At 42.9% G+C, this 26865-nt stretch overlaps 2 protein-coding genes across 4 annotated transcripts in view; one reads left to right on the forward strand and one right to left on the reverse strand.

Moving 5' to 3' along the window:
* Positions 1-18952, reverse strand: part of DCAF5 (DDB1 and CUL4 associated factor 5) — a 93455-nt gene extending 74503 nt beyond the window's left edge. Inside the window, exon 1 of one of the 3 annotated variants that reach the window (XM_061429232.1) lies at positions 18683-18952. In XM_061429232.1, coding sequence (XP_061285216.1) covers positions 18683-18896 — 214 coding nt within the window. In that variant the 5' untranslated portion in view covers positions 18897-18952. The remainder of the gene's footprint in view (positions 1-18682) is intronic. The other 2 variants (XM_061429233.1, XM_061429231.1) reach the window with 2 other exon arrangements.
* Positions 17541-18455, forward strand: LOC133254879 (uncharacterized). Its single transcript, XM_061429235.1, has 2 exons — positions 17541-17787; positions 17965-18455. The coding sequence occupies exons 1-2, from the start codon at positions 17541-17543 to the stop codon at positions 18279-18281; spliced, it is 564 nt and encodes a 187-aa protein (XP_061285219.1). The 3' UTR covers positions 18282-18455.
* Positions 18953-26865: the final 7913 nt, after the last annotated feature.

The raw sequence follows: 26865 nt of genomic DNA on the forward strand, positions 1-26865 counted from the left end.
CAATAAAGGACAGAAATGGTATGGACCTAACAGAAGCAGAAGATATTAAGAAGAGGTAGCAAGAATACACAGAAGAACTATACAAAAAAGATCTTCACGACCCAGATGATCATGATGGTATGATCACTCATCTAGAGTCAGACATCCTAGAATTTGAAGTCAAGCAGGCCTTAGGAAGCATCACTACAAACAAAGCTAGTGGAGGTGATGGAATTTCAGCTGAGCTATTTCAAATCCTAAAAGATGATGCTGTGAAAGTACTGATATGCCAGAAAATTTGGAAAACTCAGCAGTGGCCACAGGACTAGAAAAGGTCAGTTTTCATTTCAATCCCAAAGAAAGGAAATGCCAAAGAATGCTCAAACTACTGCACAATTGCACTCATCTCACACACTACTAAAGTAATGCTCAAAATTCTCCAAGCCAGGCTTCAACAGTATGTGAACCGTGAACTTCCTGATGTTCAAGCTGGTTTCAGAAAAGGCAGAGGAACCCGAGATTAAATTGCCAACATCCGCTGGATCATGGAAAAAGCAAGAGAGTAAGAGAAAAACATCTATTTCTGCTTTATTGACTATGCCAAAGCCTTTGACTGTGTGGATCACAATAAACTGTGGAAAATTCTGAAAGAGATGGGAATACCAGACCACCTGACCTGCCTCTTGAGAAATCTGTACGCAGGTCAGGAAGCAACAGTTAGAACTGGATATGGAACAACAGACTGGTTCCAAATAGGAAAAGGAGTTCGTCAAGGCTGTATATTGTCACCCTGTTTATTTAACTTATATGCAGAGTACATCATGAGAAACACTGGGCTGGAAGAAGCACAAGCTGGAATCCAGATTGCCAGGAGAAATATCAATCACCTCAGATATGCAGATGACACCACCCTTATGGCAGAAAGGGAAGAGGAACTAAAAAGCCTCTTGATGAAAGTGAAAGTGGAGAGTGAAAAAGTTGGCTTAAAGCTCAACATTCAGAAAACAAAGATCATGGCATCCAGTCCCATCACTTCATAGGAAATAGATGAGGAAACAGTGGAAACAGTGTCAGACTTTATTTTTCTGGGCTCCAAAATCACTGCAGATGGTGACTGCAGCCATGAAAATAAAAGACGCTTACTCCTTGGAAGGAAAGTTATGACCAACCTAGATAGCATATTCAAAAGCAGAGACATTACTTTGCCAACAAAGGTCTGTCTAGTCAAGGCTATGGTTTTTCCTGTGGTCACGTATGGATTTGAGAGTTGGACTGTGAAGAAGGCTGAGGGCCGAAGAATTGATGCTTTTGAACTGTGGTGTTGGAGAAGACTCTTGAGAGTCCCTTGGACTGCAAGGAGATCCAACCAGTCCATTCTGAAGGAGATCAGCCCTGGGATTTCTTTGGAAGGAATGATGCTAAAGCTGAAACTCCAGTACTTTGGCCACCTAATGCAAAGAGTTGACTCATTGGAAAAGACTCTGATGCTGGGAGGGATTGGGGGCAGGAGGAGAAGGGGATGACAGAGGATGAGATGGCTAGATGGCATCACTGACTCGATGGACGTGAGCCTTGGTGAACTCCGGGAGTTGGTGATGGACAGGGAGGCCTGGCGTGCTGGGATTCACAGGGTTGCAAAGAGTCGAACACAACTGAGCGACTGATCTAATCTGAAAATCACTGCAGATGGTAACTGCAGCTATGATATTAAAAGACGTTTACTCCTTGGAAGGGAAGTTATGACCAACCTAGATAGCATATTAAAAAGCAGAGACAATACTTTGCCAACAAAGTCCATCTAGTCAAAGCTATGGTTTTTCCAGTAGTCATGTATGGATGTGAGAGTTGGACTATAAAGAAAGCTGAGTGCCGAAGAACTGATGCTTTTGAACTGTGGTGTTGGAGAAGACTCTTGAGAGTCCCTTGGACTGCAAGGAGATCCAACCAGTCCATCCTAAAGGAAATCAGTTCTGAATATTCATTGGAAGGACTGATGCTGAAGCTGAAACCCCAACACTTTGGCCACCAGATGTTAAGAACTGACTCACTGGATCACTGGAAAAGACCCTGATGCTGGGAAAGATTGAAGGTGGGAGGAGAAGGGGATGACAGAGGATGAGATGGTTGAATGGCATCACCGACTCAATGGACATGAGTTTGAGTAAACTCCGGGAGTTTACTCAGGGTTTACTCAATTTACAGGGAGGCCTGGAGTGCTGCAGTCCATGGGGTCGCAAAGAGTCAGACATGATTGAGCGACTGAACTAAACTGAACTGAACTGAAATTAGGGAGAAAAAAATCAAATGGTAAGTGCAGGCAGGGGTGGAGAGAGAAGGTGGTATCACATGAATTTGACTCTTCACTACAAAGAAGTAGCCACAGGAGTAATACTTCTGCTATTACTCTGCTCTTATCTAGTATCTTTATCCTGAAAATAATTCCACTCATCTACCGATTATCTCATTTTTCCACATATCCGATTAAGTAAGTAAGGTAGAAAAATTATCCCCATTTTAAGGATGTGAAGAGTAAGGCAATGGTTTGCCTCAATGAAGGAAGCCTCGACTCCTAGTTTGAAACATTTTACACTAAGGGAGAAGCAGAAATTAAAGTCGCAGCAACACCCTAAAGAGACAACTAGAACACTGGGAAATAAAATGGTTTCTCTAAAATCAGATCACTAACAGCAGTGGAGTTTAATAGAATTAGGGTCTTTAAATCCTAAGCCAGCACATCAATCCCTAGAAAATGTCTCTACTTCCTAAACAGAAATAGAGGGGAAAAAATCCATATCAGAATCACAGAAGAGAGTCCGAAGACACCTAACAGATCATCTTCTCCAATTTCCCCATTCTGCCAACGAAGAAACTAAGGCACAAAGAGGCAAACTCCCCCGTCCCAAAATACACACCACCAGTCAGAGGCAAAGTGGGATTCAAATCCAAGATGACTGAGTCCAAAGCCCCTGTTTCTCCTAAAGTGTAGTAAGCAGAGGCCACTGGATGATTTCAGACAGTAGAGAAATGACTTTAATAATTATGTATTTTAACGTGTGTTAGGGGGAAAAAACTTAGCATATTAAACCCATGATTTCACAGACATTATAGTAATATAAAGTTTCCTTTCAAATACTGTTTTAAGGAGTCAATTTAGAAAAAATGCTAAATAGCAAGGTGATATATGAAAAAAAAATGAAGAGAAAACATAAAACAGCAGAGGTGGCCTAATTTCAATTTAATTTTTTTAAATATACACATATAAAGACTAAATAAAGTATGTCCCATATGTCCAAAATGGTCATCCTGAGTAGGTGTGATCTTTCTTTAAATATCTATTTTCCAAATTTCCCATAATTAATATATGACATTTAAAAAACATGAATAAGTGGGAAGTCTGTCTTATAAGTGCCATAATCTGATAAATTGTATGACTCAACAGGAAATTCTCAATAGTAAAGTATGGGAGTAGTGAAATGTCAAAGGGCAAAAGCTCCTCAAATAGAGCTGTTGAGTGCTCAGTCGCTCAGCTGTGTCTGATTCTTTGTGACCCCATGAACTGTAGCCCGCCAGTGGAATTTTCCAAGCAAAAATACTGGAGTGGGTTGCCATTTCCTACTTCAGGGACTCTTCCCTACCCAAGGATGGAACCTGGGTATCCTGTGTCTCCCACATTGGTAGGAGGATTCTTTACCACTACAGCCACCTGGGAAGCCCCAAATAGAGCTAGGGCAACACTAAAAACAGATTCTCTGGGCCTCAACAACGGTAAGAATTTACAGGAAATTTATGAGAGTGGATGATACATTCATTTTGAGGTATTCCCAGACCACAGACTGTCCTCATGTCCTGTCTCATTTCTGCCATAGAGAACTAACCTGGACAATATGCTTTCCCGATTAAAGCATAGATGGTCTTCATTCATTCTGCAAAGCTTCTTATTTTTACTTTTTTCTGTGTTTAAGAAAACTGCCTGCCTAACTTTTGCAGAAGCAAGGAACAACACAATAAAGTTTTCTTTTACCCTTCATAGGCAATTTCTAACAATTAAACCAATGTAGGCACCAATGCTTAGTCCCTCCAGGAAGGTAAACAGAGAGGTCAACTCTAAGACTAAATCAAGTTGACGGTGGTTGCCAAACATGTCAGTTTCAGTTGTTTCTTGCCGTATGTCTAAGGCAAAACATGCTGCAGCCACCTATGGCAGGAAGCCATAAAATATTAGTATTTGGTCATCAAACATAGTTAAGAAATCTACAAAAAAAAAAAAAAAAAAAAAACCAAAACCCACCAAAACTATCCTCAGAGACTCCAATTAGTTACCTGGCTTTAAGGAGTAATGCCAAATACACAACCAGAATTTAGATACAAGACTTTAATGGAAATTTAGAATGAGGAAAGTTGTATAACAAGATTTTGACAGGTATCTGGATTTGCAAAAAATTCCTCCTCCTGAGTAACGTTCTTGGAAGACTTTTTAAAATAAGGAAGTATAGGCAGGCTAAGAATTAAAACTAGAGAGTCAACCAGATTGACAGTCTGCCTCCACCCTGGAAAATCTCTACTACTCATCTGCAAAATAATGAGGCATCATCAACTTAATAAAAACAATCCCTTTCAGAGACAATAAAACTGCAGAGAGAATGTACTGGTGGAGTAAGCCACTTTGAGGAAGTCCTTTATAAATGCAGAACCTATGTTCCCTGCTGAGGGACCACGTCAGAAGACCCAGATTTTAATCTTGCTTGCACTGCTTTCTAGTTGTGAGCTACTGGGCTAATCATTTTACCTCTTTACTCCTTTATGTTCTTACATGTAAAATTAAAGGGGTTCAGTTAGATGATCATTAGTTCTTTTCAGCAATAAAACCGCATGATTCCACAGGGGCAGAACATCAGCAGCCTAAGATCACAAGACGGGTGAAATCAGGCCTTTAACCCAGGTCTCTTAAACCTCTTCAATGATGACATTATATGGCATCAAAGACACTCTACAGCCAACTGCCCACATACCTGAAAAACTACAATATCTGAAAACTCTTCACAGGGCCAACCTATACACTTGAAAGTCAACTTTCATTCCAAATGAACCTGGTGCTAGACAGATAATCCACAAAACTAAGCCTTTAGCATGGTTTCAATATCTATATCACATCACTTTGGGTTAAAAACACCTCAGGAAAAAAATTCCAACTCAGTGGAGAATCATTCATCAAAATGCCTTTCCTCAAAATCAACTCTGCAAAAAAACCAAGCCACAGGGAGAGTTTTTTAAAAAAGAAAGGAAGGGGACTTCCCTGGTTGTCCAGAGATTAAGAATCCACCTTCCAATGCAGGGGACACAGGTTCGATCTCTGGTAGGGGAACTAAGATCCCACAGGCTGCAGGGCAACTAAGCTTGAGCACCACAACTGGAGAGAGGCCCGCACACTGCAAATCCTAAGCCCGTGTGCTCTGGAGCCTGCAAGCTGCAAACAGGGAAGCCTGAAGCCGCTGCAATGAAGACCCAGCACAGCCAAATATTAAAGAAAAATAAATAAATAAAAAGAAAGAAAAAAGAATGTACAAGTGAATAGCAGGACAAGAACTATAAGAGGAAGTACATGGAAAGGTAGAGGTAACTTAGCCTCTAGAGCTAGCATTTTCTTAATGGTTTTAACATGTTTTTTGGCGGGGAGCGGACAAGGAGAAAAATGACTAACCACCCTCTTTGCCTCTCAAACTTATACCTTCAAAGTGGCAGCTGAAAGACCTGACATGGGGAGAATGGAGGCTTGGAGGCTTTTCTAGCAGAGGCATTCAACAGTGAATAGGAGGAGTGAAGAGACTAAGGCTTTGGTTCTACCAGAGCTCCAGACAGCTCTTATGATCATGAGTAGGTGGCCCTAGACTTATCATCCAAACCAGGACCTTTTTAGGAATGAAAGAGCACTCATCATTGTATTAGGGCTATGGGGAAACTGGGTCCCAAGTAAATCAGACATATGGTCATCTTAGGTGTTAAGTGCCCCAGCAAAGGCAGGGGTGCTTCCCCAGTGGCTCAGCGGTAAAGAATTCACCTGCAACGCAGGAGACGCAAGTTCAATCCCTGGGTCGGGAAGATCCCCTGGAGGAGGAAATGGCAACCCACTCCTGTATTCTTACCTGGAAAATCCCATGAACAGAGGAGCCTGGAGGGCTACAGTCCATGAAGTTGCAAAACAGTCAGGCATGACTTAGCAACTAAACAACAACAAAGCAAAGGCAGGGGATCTACAGAGTTAGCTGATCGACCATATGACGAAACCTCACCTCACCTTATCAACCACAGGAGCCCCAGCAGAGGCAACAGGGAAGATGGAAATCAGCCTTTCAGCTAATACCATCTCTGCTCCTTGGGTAGAATATAAACTTGTCAGTTACCTCTGGTGCCATTTTCTCAGTGATTCCTACGCGTCGCAGCCCTCTAGAATAAACTCCTTTATGACTGGTCCTAACAGGAAAACAGTACTCAAAGCACACAGACCTGCTCTCCAATGGATATCAACTCTGTATCCCAAGAGGTACATGACAGAATCTCGGGTATCTAACACTGCAAAGTGCAAGGAGTGAGCAAGGTGACAAAGAAGTGTGAACATGAAGGCATGGGAAGAGCAGGTATCTGAAGTGACAAACCGCTGTTGTCAATTCTTCCCCTTAATCCCTGACCTATAAAAACTGACGTAAGGGCAAGTGGAATCCAAGATCAGAATCTGAAGAGTAATCCTCCTTTTTCACCCAGTCAGTGAGTAACTCCGGAAGGAACCAGAACACCTTCTTTTTTACAGAAACAGAGTGACACTGCTGGCGACAGGAGTTAACCTGACCTGCAAGAGCACTATGCTCCTTGTTAGTGTTAAAAGTGCCTCCAAACGACTTATGGGCAGATCTCCCATATTGCATTGTTTAAACCTTCTTCCAAAAAGCAGTTTATTCTGAAGCACATTATTTATCTCTACCCCAGGCATAGATATTTTCTCCCCATGTATAATTATAAGGAAATACACTTATTTCTGTTGGCTGGAATTCAGCCAAACATACTCAAGCAGCATACTTTCAGCAGAAATCAAACTCAAATCACAGGCTCAGTGAATACATATATATTGTTTGTACTTCTAGTGAGGTAAATGGGGAATAGGAACTAACTTGGTAACCAGAGTATGTATAGCCACTCCTATTCAGACTAAAGCAGGTGACTTTAACCCAGTATGAAGTTAGTCACATGGTTTATAGAAGCAAGCATGAAACATGCAGTGTTAGGGAAGAAGACTTTAGAAGACTCCCAAAACCAAAATCCAGGTGAAGTAAGTTTTAGTCCTGAGAGAGATCTTGAGAGGTGAGAACTGAAGCTGTGATCAGAACTGTGCCTATTATTGGCTCCAAGCCCATGATCCATCCCCTCAACCCCACCAACCCCTTCCTGTTTTCACATAAAGGGGAAAAAAACCATTTAGCACACCAGAGTGATAGCATAGGGAGATGAGAATATAGGGGAAAGGTCAAATCCTTTTAAAATGTATATAACATTCTAAAAATTTCAGAGCAGTTAGCAGCATGTCTCAGAACTCATGCAGACCCAGGCTGGAAATCCAGCTTCACCACAAACTACAGGTTTCACAAGTTACTTAACTTCTCTAAGCTTCAATTTATTGTCAAACATTTTTTTCTTTATTCCTGTTTTTGATAGCATTACAATGGGATCTTAGTTCTCCGTCCAGGGATGGAACCCGCACCTCTGCAGTCGAAGTGCAGTCTTACACTGGACTACCAGATAAGTCACTGTTAAACATTTATTTTTATAAACAGTAATATCTCAAACACCAGATGACCCATTCCTACTTAATGTGGTACACGCTGGGGAGCACTATAGATTTTTGAGAGATCAGCAGGAGATATAAGATAATGAGTTAAATTTTAGGGAGCTTATATTATGTTGGCAGTGGTGAGTAACAAGTATTAAAGCTGAAAAGAACAAAAATTTGGAAAGCAGCTATTGGAATCAAATTTTCTACAAAGATTAAGGTAATATATAAGGTAGTAAAAAACTCTTATTTCATTCCTAGAATTCTATTTCATTTTCTTTTAACGAGAGACAATGAATTCCAGTATCCATTTTTCCACTAATGCCCTGAGTGAGTGAATGAGTGTTAGTTGCTCAGTCACTCTGACTCTGTGGGACCCTATGGACTGCAGCCCACCAGGCTCCTCTGACCATGGAATTCTCTAGGCAAGAATACTGTATTGGGTAGCCATTCCCTTCTCCAGGGCATCTTCTCGATAACCCTGGTTTCTCACATTGCAGGCAAATTCTTTACCATCTGAGCCACCAGGGCAGCCCACTAACGCCCTACCTGTTCTCATTACAGAATCCTCAGCAGTCATTTATCAGTGTCTTCTTTTGATTCTTTAGCACTTAGTTATGACAATTAATACAAAACCTTCATCCCCTATCTTTCTAGATCATAAGTAACACTGGCTATTCTGCAAGTGGTAAATAAGACATACAAAGTGCTTAGCAGAGGGCCTGGCATTTCCACACACTATCTGCTAAATAAATGTTTTAAAAAGTAACTCAGAGGTATTATTGAGATTAAGGAGGCAGACATAGTGTGTTCTCAGTAAATATTTTAAATGAATAAACATAACATACCTATTTGAAATAAGTTATTTAATCAAAACATAGCAATACAATTTATCATCTAAGAAGAGCAAATAGAGTTGGACATGTGCTCAGAAATTGCTAACATTCAGCTTTCAACTGTTTCGAAGAGCTCCAGAAAAGGTCTCCTGCCTGATAAGAAGGGGCAGAAAACTATTAAAAGGTAACCTACAAGCAGCACTTGCCTAGGAGCAATGAGTCCTACTTAGTCCTCACTGCCAAAGACTAACCAAGCACTCTGGGCAAGTCACCTTTCTACTTCTCCACTCCTTCTTCCACAAAATGAAGATCTTTCCATCTCTCTGATTCCATGAGAAAGAAGGAAGAAACCAAATAGGTTTTCTAAAGTAGTATTTCCCAGTCAGTCAAGATCAACTTTTGATTTTTGCCGTATCTACATAACACAGCCACTGTCATTTTTCTTTAAAAGAACTTTAAAAAATTTAGCCTCACCTTAAGCAATAAATCCATGAAAGCTATTTTATACATGTTAGTTAACTTTTCTAATCTGTATAAAATAAATGTACTATTAAAATGTAAATATTCATTCAAAGATCCCTTAAAATCAGCTTGTATACCCACACTTTGGCAAATGGTAACCTAACTATTGTAGGTTATTCATAACTTAAAAGCAAAAAATTTAAAGAACACAAATTAAGTAAAAAATAAACGTAATTTCATGTTTCCACAATAATCTAAGCATTCAGTCAGTTCAGTTCAGTCGCTCAGTCGTGTCCATCTCTTTGCAACCCCATGAATCGTAGCACGCCAGGCCTCCCAGTCTATTACCAACTCCCGGAGTTCACCCAGACCCACGTCCATCGAGTCAGTGATGCCATCTAGCCATCTCATCCTTTGTCGTCCCCTTCTCCTCCTGCCCCCAATCCCTCCCAGCATCAGAGTCTTTTCTAATGAGTCAACTCTTCGCATGAGGTGGCCAAAGTACTGGAGTTTCAGCTTCAGCATCATTCCTTCCAAAGAAATCCCAGGGCTGATCTCCTTCAGAATGGACTGGTTGGATCTCCTTGCAGTCCAAGGGACTCTCAAGAGTCTTCTCCAACACCACAGTTCAAAAGCATCAATTCTTCGGCCCTCAGCCTTCTTCACAGTCCAACTCTCAAATCCATACGTGACCACAGGAAAAACCATAGCCTTGACTAGACGAACCTTTGTTGGCAAAGTAATGTCTCTGCTTTTGAATATGCTATCTAGGTTGGTCATAACTTTCCTTCCAAGGAGTAAGCGTCTTTTAATTTCATGGCTGCAGTCACCATCTGCAGTGATTTTGGAGCCCCCCAAAATAAAGTCTGACACTGTTTCCACTGTTTCCCCATCTATTTCCCAAGAAGTGGTGGGACCGGATGCCATGATCTTCGTTTTCTGAATGTTGAGCTTTAAACCAACTTTTTCACTCTCCACTTTCACTTTCATCAAGAGGCTTTTGAGTTCCTCTTCACTTTCTGCCATAAGGGTGGTGTCATCTGCATATCTGAGGTGACTGATATTTCTCCCGGCAATCTTGATTCCAGCTTGTGTTTCTTCCAGTCCAGCGTTTCTCACGATGTACTCTGCATATAAATTAAATAAGCAGGGTGACAATATACAGCCTTGATGTACTCCTTTTCCTATTTGGAACCAGTCTATTGTTCCGTGTCCAGTTCTAACTGTTGCTTCCTGACCTGCATAGAAGTTTCTCAAGAGGCAGGTCAGGTAGTCTGGTATTCCCATCTCTTTCAGAATTTTCCACAGTTTATTGTGATCCACACAGTCAAAGGCTTTGGCATAGTCAATAAAGCAGAAATAGATGTTTTTCTGGAACTCTCTTGTTTTCTCCATGATCCGGCGGATGTTGGCAATTTGATCTCTGGTTCCTCTGCCTTTTCTAAAACCAGCTTGAACATCAGGAAGTTCACAGTTCACGTATTGCTGAAGCCTGGCCTGGAGTGATCTTAACAAATCAATATTCAGTTCTTAAACTATAAGAGATAATAGTTTTAATATAATGTGGGTCATCAAGAATTGAAAATAAAATTGATTCCTTCCTAACCTACATAATCTTCATTTGAATTAGGATTTTGGTTCCTTTAACCTTAAAAGGCTATAATTTCACCCTTGAGTATTTAAATTCAGACTAAAACAGTAAGAAAAGCAATTACTTCTTTCTTGAAACCATGAAAAAGAAAACAAAAAGATCAAAATTAAACACTGTTTATAAGCAATGAAAGTGCTCTTCACCTTGCTCAATGCATGAGAAAACAAATGAACCCACTTAACTCAGAATTCAGAAAGCAGCACTCCTGGGTCTCAAGTTTTACTGGTCAATAAAGTGTCCTTGATCTAAATGATTCCAACTACTTCACATCCAAATCTACCAGTAATCAAGTGAATGAGCACACACTTGTACCTGGCTGACACCTCTCTTCAGTGTGGGGCCAGGATACACAACTGAGGGCCACGGCTCTTCAGAACTCTTAGGGATCAAAAACTGTACTAAATTCAGTGATGATCCTCTGAACAATAATGAACATAAAGACAATTTTTTGATGTACTTATAATGTCTAATGAGACTGGTGGCCATCAATTAAAACTCACTAGGTTATTTTAAAGCAAAAGTGACACACCCAGCCATAATTTTAAATTTGCCAGTCTTTGATAGAGAGCAATTAGTTGACTGAAAAACGAGTGGGAAAAATAATATGTGTCTATAAATATCTGTGATACCATATCCTTGTGACATGATCTCTAAAATTTATCATAGCAGTGTCCTCCAAGGCCATTTCTATAAGCCATCTTTTTTTCCTACTCAGGCTAACAGAGAAGGGGATTTTTGCTATATTAAACACTAAAAACCAGAGAAAAATCAAATATCTATTAAAGTATCATAAAGCAGAAGAGAAAATTTTTAAAGGACCATGCACTGTTACAACTGAGAAGTAAAGGTTCCGCAAATGAAAGCTTAAAAGTATGATTTACACCTGATTCATCATCTCTGCACTTCCCATAGCTCCTGTCTTATAAATAGTATGTACTCAAAAACTATTTGTTGAACTAACAGACCAAAGAATAAAATTTAACACCTTCACAGCAATGAATTATTAGTAAATAGAAAAGCCCAGAAGAAAATCCAAGAATTGATTCTCCTAATCACCATGTCAAAATGTATGTAACTACAAAAGCTTCTGTCAGAAAGCTGGCCATATTTCTCCTGATTAACTAACCCCTGGACCAAGATATTCATTCTAATTAAACATGTGAGAAGTTTATTAATAAAGTCAGAATTCATTTAACTGGCTAAAGCCAAACACTTTACCTACAGGTAATATGTTCTTACAAGAGTTAATTTACAGAAAACTGATTCCATAAAATGAAATATAGGGACTTCATCAGTAGTCCAGTGGTTAGACTGCGTGCTTCCACTGCAGGGACCGTGGGTTTAATCCCCGGTCAGGGAAGATCTAAGATTCCTCATACCTCAAGGTGAAGACAAAAAAATTAATTTAATTAAAAATAAATAAATAAAGCTTAATTACATAAACTTAGTGGCCCAACCCACCCCCCACCCCCGCAAAAGAAATACAGCTGGTGACTGGGCAACAGGAAATGATCATCAGTTAACAGGTTCCAATTAAGCATATAGTTATTATCACAGCTATTATTTGATGCTTAAAATTATGCTGTGCCAACAGTATGGGGTTAAGCTTATTCATAAAGCGTTTCTAATAGTTCCCCTTACTGAGATCATTCTTAATTTTTCACACTGTTCTGTGCCATCTGCAATAAATGTTAGATGTTGAGGTGTCACTCTCTTAAAAGCTTTTTTGTGAGGTTCAAGTTAAACAACAACAGTAACAACAACTGCAGCAGGAGCAGCAACCAGAGCAACAGTATGGTCTAGATCCTTGTTAGAAAAACTTTACAAGTATTATTTCATTCAACACTTTTCACAACCCCGTGAGATGTATCACTGTCCTTATTGTATGAACACGGAAACACAAAGGATGAGTGACTTGTCAAAGGTAACCCAGTAAACAAGCAGTTTAGTTGATTTTCATCCCGAGGCACTCTCAATCCAGAATTTATGCTCTTAACCTCTATGTGTAACTGTGGATACTTATAATGATAAGTGAAGTCGGAGACCCACAGAAAACAGAAATAGGACTAAATAGTGAGTCCAATTATAAATATTATGACCAAGTAATTAAGTGCCTCTCCCCATTCACAGCTCCTACTTAATTAACACTTTGAAATAGTGTAGTTGCTGATGGTATCTGAAAAGGTTCTGAAGGTGCTTTTTCTACATTGGGTCATAAGGGTTAAAAAAGAGATCATAATCTCTCACCATAACTCAAAACTTCTCACTATGGGCTATTAATCTGCTGGTGCTATAAGTTCCAAGGCCTTAAGCATCAATTCAGGGTAAATGATATTACAGCAACTCTTATCCCAAAGAGCTGAATATTTTTGTTTACTGCTAAGTCTGTTTATACAAACCATTTATAAGATACAAGAAAGCAGAGATATATATACAGAGCTACATTTTTTTTTCTTTTTTTTTGGCTTCCAGGATCTCAATTCCCAACCAAAGACTGACCCTGGCCCTGGCAGTGAAAAATGCCCAGTTGTAACCACTGGACCGCCAGGAATTCCCCCAGAGCTACATTCTGATTGGTCTTACAATCAGATCTCAGGAAGATGTTAATCTTCTTCCCCAGGAGAAAATAAAAAGACTTTGAAGTAAACATATTTCCATTCGAGGGAAAAGGAGAAACGCAAGAGGAGGCAGGGCTTCCCTGGTAGTTCAGCAGTAAAGAATATGCCTGCCAATGCAGGAGACTCAGGTTCAATCTCTGGGTTGGGAAGATTCCCTCGAGTAGGAAATGGCAACCCACTCCAGTATTCTTGCCTGGGAAACCCCATGGACAGAGAAGACTGTCAGGCTACTGTCTAAGGGGTCACAAAGAGTCAGACATGACTTTGCAACTAAACACCAACAAAGAGGAGGCAATGGAGGCAATTTAAAAAATCAGATGCAACCAAAGACTCAAAAGGTAAGCCTAGGCTATGCCCTAAATAAGTGCACTAGCATAACCTCTTTGATGGTGTTAGGATCTCTCATAAGCAGCATTTCAACATACATTTGTTGTTCCTTACCTCTCTCAAAGAATCAACACCCTTAAATATTCTAAGATGAAACCTGCAAGCATCAAGCATAAGCTGTCCTTTATAGACAGTAATGTTCACTCAAACCTATGCAGTTTGCAAAGTACCTTCACATATAACATTTCACTGAATACACCTTCTTGTTAGGTAATGACAGTAATTTGATAATCCCAGTTTACTGATGAGGAATGATTAGGACTTGCCTAAATTCAAACAATTTGAGACTAGAAGAGCTTCCAACATCATGTGACACCAAATTCCAGACTTTTTCCATACCATTCTGTGCCTCCTCATTCCACATCAAAAAGTCACAAAACTATCCTGTCTGCCCCATTTGCACGTTCATTACCAGCACTCTTAAGAACAAGAGTCAGCTAATTACGACATCATGAGTTTTAAGTATAAACGGGAAAGAAAACAAACTCAGCATTTTTTCTGAGAGGCCTGGCACTCTGTTCATTACCCAAACCAAACCTGGCCTAATGTAGTTGTTACAACAGCCCTTCAGGTGGGTGCTGGTATTCCCTGCTCACATCAGGAAAGAAAAGTTTAGCAACTTGACTAAGTGAAAGTGAAGTGAAGTCGCTCAGTTGTGTCCGACTCTTGGGGACCTGTGGACTGTAGCCCACCAAGCTCCTCTGTCCATGGGATTCTCCAGGCAAGAATACTGGAGTGGGTATTCTTGACTAAGGTCACACATTAAACAACGTGTGCTGTGCTGTGCTAAATCGCTTCAGTCATGTCTGACTCTTCGAATCCGTGGATCGTAGCCCACCAGGATCCTCTTGTCCATGGAATTAGCAGTGATTTTAACCATGTGTATGTTATACCACACTGCCTTGTGTGATACCACAGTAACACCCTTTACAGTAACAAACAAAAATATTTTTTAGGTTAAAGTACTTTTGTATTTTAAAACGCCCCCAAACCATCCTCCTACTTATTGATGTCCTACATTCACTTCCCAGCTGAGCACCTTTTCTCCTTCCTGGTTTTCTCTGCTTTACTCTTAATATCTTCTGGACTTACTGTGCCCTGGAAAAGGGGCTAGCTGTTAGAACAAAAAACCAATGACGTGTCCTTAACAAACAGAATTGTTTATAAGGCCACAGGATTCATGCAAATATTTTTGCCCTAGGTCTAAGTTAATTCTAACAAATAGTATGTACCAGGGAATTCCCTGGAAGTCCAGGGGTTAGGACTCTGCGCTTTCACTCCCACAGCCCCAGTTCAATTCCTGGTCAGGGAACTAAGATCCTACAAGCCTCCCAGCATGACCAAACAAAATTTAAAAGAAAAAACAAACAACAAAAAAACCCTACCCAGATAGCGTGTGTCAGTTGAAAGAAATGTGAGCCTGCCCAAACAATTAGAAAATGAAAACAGTGAACAAACTAAGGACAATCTATCATTTTAAAAAAACTGTTCTTCCAGTTTTACTGAAACATAATTGACACACAGCACTGTAAGGTGTACAGTATAATGATTTGGCTTACATATATCAAGAAATGATAATCACAGTAAGTTTACTGAATGGTCCACCAGCTCATATAGATATAAAATTAAAGAAATAGAAAAAAAAAATTTTTGTTATTGGAAGGACTGATGTTGAAGCTGGAACTCCAATACCTTGGCCCCCTGATGCGAAGAGTTGACTCATTTGAAAAGACCCTGATGCAGCGAAAGATTGAGGGCAGGAGAAGGGGAAGACAGAGGCTGAGATGGTTGGATGGCATCACTGACTCAATGGACATGGGTTTGGGTAGACTCTGAGAGTTGGTGATGACAGGGAGGCCTGACGTGCTGTGGTTCACGGAGTCGCAAAGAGTTGGACATGACTGAGTGACTTGAACTGAATTGAAAGATTTACTCTCTTAACTTTCATATATAACATACAATAGTGTTAACAATTGCACTATACATTTCATTACTAGTACCTGTTTATCTTATAACTGGAAGGTTGTACTTTCTGACTGCCTTCACCCAATTCCTTACCCCTTGACCCGACCCCTGCCTCTGGTAACCACAAATCTGATCTCCTTTTCTATGGAACATTATATCATCATAATCATCACATTTGAGGGCTTTAACCAATCCAGACAAGATTTAAGAACTATAACAAAATGCATAGAAGTAATCTCATCTGACCTCTTACCACATTTTGGTGAAACATTAGGGATAGATAGCATAAGCCTCAAAATACCTGGTGCTCTTCCCCTCAGGTGTTAACTGCTAAAGAACAATGATAGATAAAATGTAAATATGATACCTTAAATAGTTTTAAATTTGGGAGGATTACTGAAAGACTTTCTAGAACAAAATTTAATTAGCTTTAACAAGTGAAGGTATATTTATGACTCCCAGAGGGGGTTTCCTTATCTGAAGCAAACAGGAGGACCTTTCTGTTGTGTAAGTTATATTCATAATACAAAAATAAACTAATAAGGCTTTTAACCAAAACTCTACCTACCTTCTGGGAACAACTAAGAAAAGCTAACAAAAGCTAACACTACCTGAGCTAAACTGGACAAGCAGGAAAAAGCCTACTACAAGACTCGGAAAGGGACAGGAGTATATAAAAAGCAAATAGGAAGAACTGAGCTAGAGGAAGTGTGAGGGGAAGGAGGAGAAAGAGGCAAAGAAGGCTGGAACCCAGGAAGTACTGATGCAGATGGGCTACTTACGCCTAGAATCAGAAGGTTCACCAGAGCTGCCCTGTGGAAAGGGCCCTGCTCTTCTATAGACTAAAATTAAGATACAGAAAATGAACTGGTCAAGTCTAGAGAAAATGGGGCTCATGTAAGACAAAAGGGAACATACAACACAAGGAAAACCGGTAGAGAGGAGGCAACTTTTTATCGCCTTAAAAAAAAAAAGTTCTAATGAACTTCAAATGGATGAATTGTATGCCATGTGAATTATATTTTAATAAATCTGTTATTTTTTAAAAGCGTGTTAAATTGAGCAATGTATGACTGCATTTATCATTTAATCAACATGCTTAATTAGCTCAGTCTGTAATAGCATCTCCCCATCCCCCCCACCTCAAAATTCCCTCACTCTGTAGGGTACATTTACTTGGGAATATCTCTGTAGGAATAAATCAGTCTAGGAAGGAGGCAGAGTATGATGAATACAGAAGTAGCAGTAGGGGAAAAAACTGTGAGCTCTTGTAACAGCTCTTCCCCTCATTCTTGCCCTGTGGGGGAAGGAAGCTTTTGTCTGGGGGTATGCCTCGAAGTGGAATATCAGATGTCTTCAGGAAATTATCTAGGGCCAAACTCTACCTAGTCAAAGAGAAAACGATACGATGTGGAGAAGTCAAGTCAGTCCTGAAGAAACCCCAGAAGGCTTATCGTGAAATGATCCCAACTCTTATCTCTGCTACCCCAAAACTGGACGGCACGCCCCGTGCCACTTCGCGAAGAGTTACTCGCGAAGACGATAGATGCTTTGCCAGGATCCCAGAAGTTTCTGGCGAGCTGCCCACTGACGTAAATTAGAAAACCATTCAGGGACCGGGCTGGGTGAAGCGAAGCGCCACGTCCAGCGCAGGGCTCCCCCTTCCTCCCTCTAGACGTAGGAAAAGGGATAGGGTAGGGAGGGTAGAAGGCGAGCGGGAACGCCAGATCAGCCGTCTTCGCCCTCCTACCCTGGGCCGGGTTTCGGGGAGCCGCCCCCAGCGTACCCCATCCCCACTCGCCCGCCTTGGGCCCACGACCCCCCAGATGAGGGCGGCGGCGAGCGCCCCCAGGGGCCGCAGGCGCACCTCCTCCGGGGCAGCTGTCGCCACCACCCGCCCGGCTCCGGCCTCCCCGGGAGCAATAGGCTATCGATTCAGCTGCCTGTCGCTAGGAGCCCCGGGAGAGCGAGGCCTACATTGCCCGGCCGGAGCCCCGGCCTCGATTTCACCACCTACCCCACACCGGAGGGAGAGCCGCGGGAGTGGGGCGGGGGGGAGGCAATCAAGCCCAGGTGGGCGGGAGGAGGCGGCGCAGAGACCACCTGCAACGGGCAGGCGCGGGGGGAAGGGAGTGCGGGCTCGCGGCTCCCGCCAACCAGTCTCCCGGGGTCGCCCCCCCACCCCCCCCTCACCCCCTGCCCTCACAAGTTGCGCATTCAAGTTCAGGCCGGTGCCCCTTGGCCTTCCAGAGTCCTCGGCACTCCCGAAACCAGAAGAAAAACAAGACACGGAAGAGGCCACCCCCAGGACCCGAGGAGATGGCGCTGGGGCCCCTGAGGGCGCCGAGGGGGGCGGCCCACAGGGACCCGCCCGTCACCTCCCCTCGGCTCACCCGGAGTCGCAGCCCCGACCCTGTCACCGCCCTACCACGGCCCCCCCAAGGCCCCTTCCCAGGACGCCGGCAAGAGGGGAGCGAGCTCCCCCTCCCTTCCCCCCAACCCCGGCCTCAGGCGCGCCTCGGCCTCCTCCCCCTCCAAATCGCCCAAAGGCCCCCCGCACCTTTTAAAGTACACGAAGGAAAAGAGTTTCCCATCAAACTTTGTCAGGCCGTAACCTCGCCCCCCCACCCACCCCCTCTCCAACCCACACTTCCAGGGCAGTCATCAGGACAGATCACTTTACACTCGGGATAAAGCGAATTAAGGACCTGTCAACCATTTTAGGTCTTTTTTTTTTTTTTTAATAGAAGACATCCTCTTCTTTCCCCTTCCACCCTCCCCCAGCCAGGGTTTTAATCTGACACCCACCTTCCCACCACCGAAGAAGGGGGGGGGGTGGTGTGGGTTGAGGAGGGAGGGGGTACGGACGGAGGGCAGGAGGAGGGTGGCGAGAGAGAGAGAGAGAGAGCGGAAAGGGGAGGTTGGAAGGGGGCTGGGAGGCGCGGGGAGGGGAAGGGGGTTGATTTACCTGAGACCAGCCACTGGCCTCCATTGTTGGAGAATTCAATGGCATTGACACAGCCGAAGTGGCCGAGGAGGTCCTTCTTGTAGAGGTTTCTGCAGCCTCGCAGGCGTCTCCTCTGAAAGTCCTGAGTGAGCAGGGGGTCCCCATGCAAGCCCCGCTGGGACAAGAAGCCCACCACTGACCTCATGCTGCCCCCCAGGCCAGCTCTCCTCTTCATGCTGGAACCGCCGCCGCCGCCGCCGCCGCCGCCGCTCGCTCGCGCCGCCGCCCCTCCCTCGGCCTCACGCGCGGCCGCCGCTCTCCACCACCCCCCCACCCGGCCCTCCCCCCGCGCTGCGATCCGGCTGGTTCTTTTAACCAGCCATAGCAAGAGACGGAGCGAGGTGTGCAGACACTCGGTGGCGTTCGCGGCTTCCTGACGGTCCCCTCCCTCCCCTTCCCTCCACCCCCTCCAAGACTCCTCCCTCTCCTTCTCCGCCTCCTCCAGCAGCTGATCCACAGCTGCGGCCGCGCTTCCGCGATGCGCGAGGCCCTTCCGCCGGCCGCAGGGGGCCGGGAGAACGCTGGCGGCGACGGCCCCTCCCCCGCCGCGGGCTGCGGGGCCGGAAGAACGCGGGCGGCTGGCCTTGAGACCGCGGGCGGCGGCTGGGGCTTTCGCACCGCAGCTCCTCCCCCGTGCGAGGACCCAGGTCGCTCTGGGCGGAGGCCGGGCTGCACCCCACCCGCCCCCTCCCTGACCGGTGCACTCTGTGAAGTTGGAGGCGCGCAACAATCAAAGTGGCCGCGGGGCCGCGGACTCGCCTTCCTCCCCTGGTGGCCCACGGTCCATCACCGCTCCGAGGCCCGGCGGGTGCCGGGACGAGTGTGCTCCTCGCTCTTTTTTTTTTTTTTCCGGTCCAGAAAATGCAGCCCGAGGTGGCACAGAGGTGGAGGGAGGGTTGCAGACGGAGGCTCCGGTCGGTCTCCCTCAGTTCGCCTCATCCTTGGGCCGTCCAAGTCCTGCCCAAGAGAAGGGAATCAGGAGTTAGGACTGGACACTTGGGGGTAAGGTTGCTTGAAAGTGAAAGTCGCTCAGTAGTGCCCCGACTTTCTGCGACCGAATCGACTATAGAGTCCATAGAATTCTCCAGGCCAGAATACTGGAGTGGGTAGCCTTTCCCTTCTCCAGGGGATCTTTCCAACCCAGGGACTGAACCCAGGTCTCCCGCTTTGCAGGCGGATTCTTTAACAGCTGAGCCACAAGGGAAGCCCAAGGTTGCTTGGCGCCCCGCAAAGGTATTTTTAACACCACCCTTCCCCCCATTCAGTTCCCTAATTTTCCCTTCCTCCAGCCATTCAGTGAAAAAGAATGAACTGGGTTCCATCGGTTAGATGATAAAAGTGGTATATGGTGGGGGTGGAAAAAAAAGAGGAGGGGGAATAAAATTTTCAGATCTGGCAAGAAAATTGCCAAAACCGAGTTGAGAAAGGTCCAGGTGAGCAGAAAGGACTTCTGTTCATTAGTTCCAGGTACATCTGCAAAACACAAGACCGCGTTATTCGAAAATAATACTACATGTTATTTAAGTGGGTGTGGTGAGGTCCTCTTCAAGGTCTTGAGTGTGGAGCTCTGAGGCTGTACAGCTGTTAACTAGCAGCTTCTTACCAGGCCGGAAGCAGCTGTATTTCAGTGGCCTGGAGCCGGAGCCTCTGCAATGACCCCAGTGAGGAGAGTGTTAAGTGCTTTGGAATTTTATCAGACGCTAAAAAAATAAATAAATAAATAAATCACCTTATTCAGTGCATTGTATTAGGTTGGGGCAAAAGTAATTGTGGTTTTGGACCATGAATTTTAAATCATTATAATTAGGCTCAAACTCATCTTTATTGATCAAAATAGAGACTATTAAAATCAACACACTTTTGCTAACAAAATAACTTTGTTTATTCCTGTAGCATAAAAATCTGTGCTTTGGGATATGAGGAACTTTTGGAAAGCTTTTTATGCATCCTGCTGGTTGTGAAAGCGTTTTCCCTGTAAAAGGTTATTGAGATGCTTGAAGAAGTGGTAGTCAGTTGGTGAGAGGTCAGGTGAATATGGCAGATGAGGCAAAACTTCATAGCCCAATTCGTTCAACTTTTGCAGCGTAGTTGTGTGAGGTGCGGTCAGGTGTTGTCATGGAGAATAGGGCCCTTTCTGTTTACTAATACTGGCTGCGGGCGTTGCAGTTTTGGGTGCATCTCATCGATTTGCTGAACATACTTATAGATATCATGGTTTTGCCAGGATTCAGAAAGCTGTAGTGTATCAGATTGGCAGCAGACCCCCAAACAGTGACCATGACCTTTTTTTGTTGTTGTCGTAAGTTTGGTTTGGGGTTGTGCTTTAGGAATCACTGAACTAAAATGGACCGGAATGGGTGAATTTAATTCAAATGACCATTATATGTATAACTGTGGGCAAGAATCCCTTAGAAGAAGTGGAGTAGCCCTCATAGTCAACAAGAGAGTCCGAAATGCAGTACTTAGGTACAGTCACAAAAATGACAGAATGATCTCTGTTCGTTTCCAAGGCAAAATATTCAGTATTACAGTAATCCAAGTCTATGCCCCAACCACTAATGCCGAAGAACCTGAACAGTTCTATGATGACCTACAAGACCTTCTAGAACTAACACCAAAAAAAGATGTCCTTTTCATCATAGGGGACTGGAATGCAAAAGTAGGAAATCAAGAGACACCTGGAGTAACAGGCAAGTTTGGCCTTGAAGTACAAAATGAAGCAGGGCAAAGGCTAACAGAGTTTTGCCAAGAGAATGCACTGGTCATAACAAACACCCTCTTCCAACAACATAAGAGAAGACTCTACACATGGACATCACCAGATGGTCAATACCAAAATCAGATTGATTATATATTTGCAGCCAAAGATGGAGAAGCTCTATACAGTCAGCAAAAACAATCAGAAACTAACTGTGGCTCAGATCATGAACTCCTTATTTCCAAATTCAGACTTAAAATGAAGAAAATAGGGAAAACCACTAGACCATTCAGATATGACCTAAATCAAATCCCTTATGATTATACAGTAGAAGTGACAAATAGATTCAAAAGTTTAGATTTGATAGAGTGCCTGAAGAACTATGGAGGGAGGTTTGTGACATTGTACAGGAGGCAGTGATCAAGACCAGCCTCAAGAAAAAGACGTGCAAAAAGGCAAAATGGTTGTCTGAGGAGCCCTTACAAATAGCTGAGAAAAGAAGAGAAGCTAAAAGCAAAGGAGAAAAGGAAAGATATTCCCATCTGAATGCAGAGATCCAAAAAATAGCAAATCTTTCCAATGCAAAGAAACAGTGGAAAACAATAGAATGGGAAAAACTGGAGATCTCTTCAAGAAAATTAGAGATACAGAGGGAACATTTCATGCAAAGTTGGGCACAATAAAGACAGAAATAGTATGAACCTAACAGAAGCAGAAGATATTAAGAAGAGGTGGCAAAAATACACAGAAGAACTATATAAAAAAGATCTTCATGACCCAGATAACCACAATGGAGTGATCACTCACCTAGTGTCAGACATCCTGGAATGTGAAGTCAAGTGGGCCTTAGAAAGCATTGCTATGAACAAAGCTAGGGGAGGTGATGGAATTCCAGTTGAGCTATTTCAAATCCTAAAAGATGCTGTGAAAGTGCTGCACTCAGTGTGCCATCAAATTTGCAAAACGCATCAGTGTCCACAGGACTCGAAAAGGTCAGTTTTCATTCCAATCCCAAAGAAAGGCAATGCCAAAGAATGTTCAAACTACCACACGATTGCACTCATTTCACATACTCGCAAAGTCATGATCAAAATTCTCCAAGAAAGGAGGCTTCAATAGTTCATGAACTGAGAATTTCCAGCTGTTAAAGCTGGATGTAGAAAAGGCAGAGGAACCAGAGATCAAATTGCCAAAATCCGTTGAATCATAGAAAAAGCAAGAGAGTTCCAGAAAAACATCTACTTCTGCTTTATTGACTACGCCAAAGCCTGTGTGGATCACACAAACTGGAAAATTCTTAAAGAGAAGGGAATATCAGCCCACCTTACTGCCTCCTGAGAAATCTGTATGCAGGTCAAGAGTTAGAAGCAACAGTTAGAACTGAACATGGAACAACAGACTGGTTCCATATTGGGAAAGATGTACGTCAAGGCTGTATATTGTCACCCTGCTTCTTTAACTTATGTACAGAGAACGTCGTGTGAAATACTGGGCTGGATGAAGCACAAGCTGGAATCAAGATTGCTGGGAGAAGTGTCAATAACCTCAGATATGCAGATGACACCACCCTTATGGCAGAAAGTGAAGAAGTGCTAAAGAGCCTCTTGATGAAAGTGAAAGAGGAGAGTGAAAAAGCTGGCTTAAAAATCAACGTTCAAAAAACTAAGATCATGGCATCCAGTCCCGTCACTTCATGGCAAATAGATGGGAAAACAATGATATCAATGACAGACTTTATTTTCTTGGGCTCCAAAATCACTGCAGATGGTGACTGCGGCCATGAAATTAAAAGACGCTTGCTCCTTGTAAGAAAAGCTATGACCAACCGAGACAGCATATTAAAAAGCAGAGACATTACTTTACCAACAAAGTCTGTCTAGTCAAATGTATGTTTTTTCCATTAGTCATGTATGGATGTAAAAGTTGGACCATAAAGAAAGCTGTGTGTCTAAGGATTGATGCTTTTGAACTGTGGTGTTGGAGAAGACTCTTGGGAGTTCCTTGGACCGCAAGGAGATCCAACCAGTCAATCTAAAGGAAGCCAGTCCTGAATATTTTTGGAAGGACTGATGCTGAAGCTTCAATACTTTGGCCACCTGATGTGTAGAACTGACATTGGAAAAGACCCTGATTCTGGGAGAGATTGAAGTCAGGAGGAGAAGGGGATGATAGAAGATGAGATGGTTGAATGGCATCACCCACTTGATGGACATGAGTTCGATCAAGCTCCGGGAGTTGGTGATGGACAGGGAAGCCTGGCGTGCTGCAGTCCATGGGGTCACAAAGAGTTGGACACGACTGAACAACTGAAGTGAACTTGGAGATTCTTCTCAGTCCAATCACTGAATTGATTCTTACTGGGAGTCATATAAAATCCACTTTCATCACATGTCACAATCTGATCAAGAAATGGTTCATTTATTGTTTCATAGAATAAGAGAAAATGATGCTCATTTTGATTTGAAGTCAGCTCATGAGACTCCCATTTATCAAGCTTTTTCACCTTTCCAATTTGCTTCAAATGGTGAATGACCATGGAACAGCTGATGTTGAGTTCTTTGGCAACTTCTCATGCAGTTGTAAGAGGATCATCTTCAATGATGCTCTCAGTTAGTTGGTCATTGTCAACTTCTGATGGCTGGCCACTGCACTTCTCATCTTCAAGGCTCCTTTGCAAAACTTCTTGAACCACCACTGCACTGTACATTGGTTAGCAGTTCTTGGTCCAAATGTGTTGTTGGTGTTGTGAGTTGTCTCCACTGCTTTATGACCCATCTTGAACTCAAAACATCACTCAAATTCACTTTTTGTCTAACATCATTTCTGTAATATAAAATAAATATAAAATAAACAGAAGTAGTAAGTTATTTGCTGGGAAAAATTGAGGGCAAGAGGAGAAGGGGGCGACAGAGGATGAGATGGTTGGATGGTATCACTGACTGAGTGGACATGAGTTTGAGCAAACTCAGGGAGATAGCGATGGACAGAGAAGCCTGGCGTACTGGAATTCATTGGGTCACAAAGAGTCTGACACAACTTAGTGACTGAACAACAACAACAAGAAGTAAGTTATTAGCAAAAAAAAAAAAAAAAAGAGCATTAAAACAATGTATAATATAACCACACTTAAGAATGTATTCCAATATCAAATGGCAAAGTTCAACTGCAAAACAGCAATTACTTTTGCACCAACCAAATACTTTCCCCAGAAGTTATCCACTGTGGTTAAACAGTAATAAACTACAATAGGCAGATGTCAGTTTTGCCCTTTTAGTTTAGCAAGAATTATATCCTCTGTATCAGAGATAACACACAGGCAGTCAAGTATACCACCATGAAAGATGAGCTGAAATGAAAAATACACTCATCAACCAAAATCACAGACTTCTACTTTTCATATAAGGACAATGATAAGATTAATAATACTAATAACAAAAGTGCAAGTAAATGTTTAATTTAAAAGTCAACATTATAACAAATGTTACAAAACTTAACAGAAATTCTCCAAATTCCAAAAATTATGGTTTTAATGGAGTATTATTTTCCTAAACAGGAAAATGTGTAATACTTTCTTTTAAAATGTTTAATTCTCAGGATGCTTCATAGTGTTTATTCATTGTAATAGCACCATAAAAATTAGTAGTGATATGACAGCTTGACTGGGCTTCCCAGGTGGCCCAGAGGGTAAAGAATCTGCCTGCAATGCAAGAGAAGTGGGTTCAGTCCCCAAGTCAGATAGATCCCGTAGAGGAGGGCATGGCAACCTACTCCAGTTTTCTTGCCTGGAGAATGCCATGAGCCTGGCAGGCTTACAGTCCATAGGATCTCAAAGAGTTCAGTTCACTTCAGTCGCTCAGTCATATCCGATTCTTTGTGACCCCATGAATTGCAGCACGCCAGGCCTCCCTGTCCATCACCAACTCCCAGAGTTCACTCAAACTCGCGTGCATTGAGTCGCTGATGCCATCCAGCCATCTCATCCTCTGTTGTCCCCTTCTCCTCCTACCCCCAATCCCTCCCAGCATCAGAGTCTTTTCCAATTAGTCAACTCTTCACATGAGGTGGTCAAAATACTGGAGTTTCAGCTTCAGCATCATTCCTTCCAAAGAAATCCCAGGGCTGATCTCCTTCAGAATGGACTGGTTGGATCTCCTTGCAGTCCAAGGGACTCTGAAGAGTCTCCTCCAACACCACAGTTCAAAAGCATCAGTTCTTCGGCGCTCAGCTTTCTTCACAGTCCAACTCTCACATCCATACATGACCACAGGAAAAACCATAGCCTTGACTAGACAGACCTTTGTTGGCAAAGTAATGTCTCTGCTTTTGAATATGCTATCTAGGTTGGTCATAACTTTCCTTTCAAGGAGTAAGCGTCTTTTAATTTCATGGCTGCAGTCACCATCTGCAGTGATTTTGGAGCCCCAAAAATAAAGTCTGACACTGTTTCCCCATCTACTTCCCATGAAGTGATGGGACCAGATGCCGTGATCTTCATTTTCTGAATGTTGAGCTTTAAGCCAACTTTTTCACTCTCCACTTTCACTTTTATCAAGAGGCTTTTTAGTTCCTCTTCACTTTCTGCCATAAGGGTGGTGTCATCTGCATATCTGAGGTGATTGATATTTCTCCTGGCAATCTGGATTCCAGCTTGTGTTTCTTCCAGTCCAGTGTTTCTCATGATGTACTCTGCATATAAGTTAAATAAACAGGGTGACAATATACAGCCTTGACATACTCCTTTTCCGATTTGGAACCAGTCTGTTGTTCCATGTCCAGTTCTAACTGTTGCTTCCTGAACTGCATACAAATTTCTCAAGAGGCAGATCAAGTGGTCTGGTATTCCCATCTCTTTCAGAATTGTCCACAGTTTATTGTGATCCACACAGTCAAAGGCTTTGGCATAGTCAATAAAGCAGAAATAGATGTTTTTCTGGAACTCTCTTGCTTTTTCCATGATCCAGCGGATGTTCGCAATTTGATCTCAGGTTCCTCTGCCTTTTCTAAAACCAGCTTGAACATCAGGAAGTTCACGGTTCACGTATTGCTGAAGCCTGGCTTGGAGAATTTTGAGCATTACTTTACTAGTGTGTGAGATGAGTGCAATTGTGCTGTAGTTTGAGCATTCTTTGGCATTTCCTTTCTTTGGGATTGAAATGAAAACTGACCTTTTCCAGTCCTGTGTCCACTGCTGAGTTTTCCAAATTTGCTGGTATGTTGAGCGCAACACTTTCACAGCATCATCTTTCAGGATTTGAAATAGCTCAACTGGAATTCCATCACCTTCACTAGCTTTGTTCGTAGTGATGCTTTCTAAGGCCCACTTGACTTCAAATTCCAGGATGTCTGGCTCTAGGCCAGTGATCAGACCATCGTGATTATCTGGGTCTTGAAGATCTTTTTGTACAGTTCTTCTGTGTATTCTTGCCACCTCTTCTTAATATCTTCT

The sequence above is a fragment of the Bos javanicus genome, chromosome 10 (genome assembly GCF_032452875.1).
Source record: "Bos javanicus breed banteng chromosome 10, ARS-OSU_banteng_1.0, whole genome shotgun sequence".
Taxonomy (NCBI): Eukaryota; Metazoa; Chordata; class Mammalia; order Artiodactyla; family Bovidae; genus Bos; species Bos javanicus.

Excerpts from the sequence above, each read along its gene's own strand:
- LOC133254879 (XM_061429235.1), top strand. The coding sequence starts at position 17,541 with ATGAGGGCGGCGGCGAGCGCCCCCAGGGGCCGCAGGCGCACCTCCTCC. Across the intron at positions 17,788-17,964 it reads GGGGAGGCAATCAAGCCCAG|AGTCCTCGGCACTCCCGAAA; the intron begins GTGGGCGGGAGG and ends TTGGCCTTCCAG.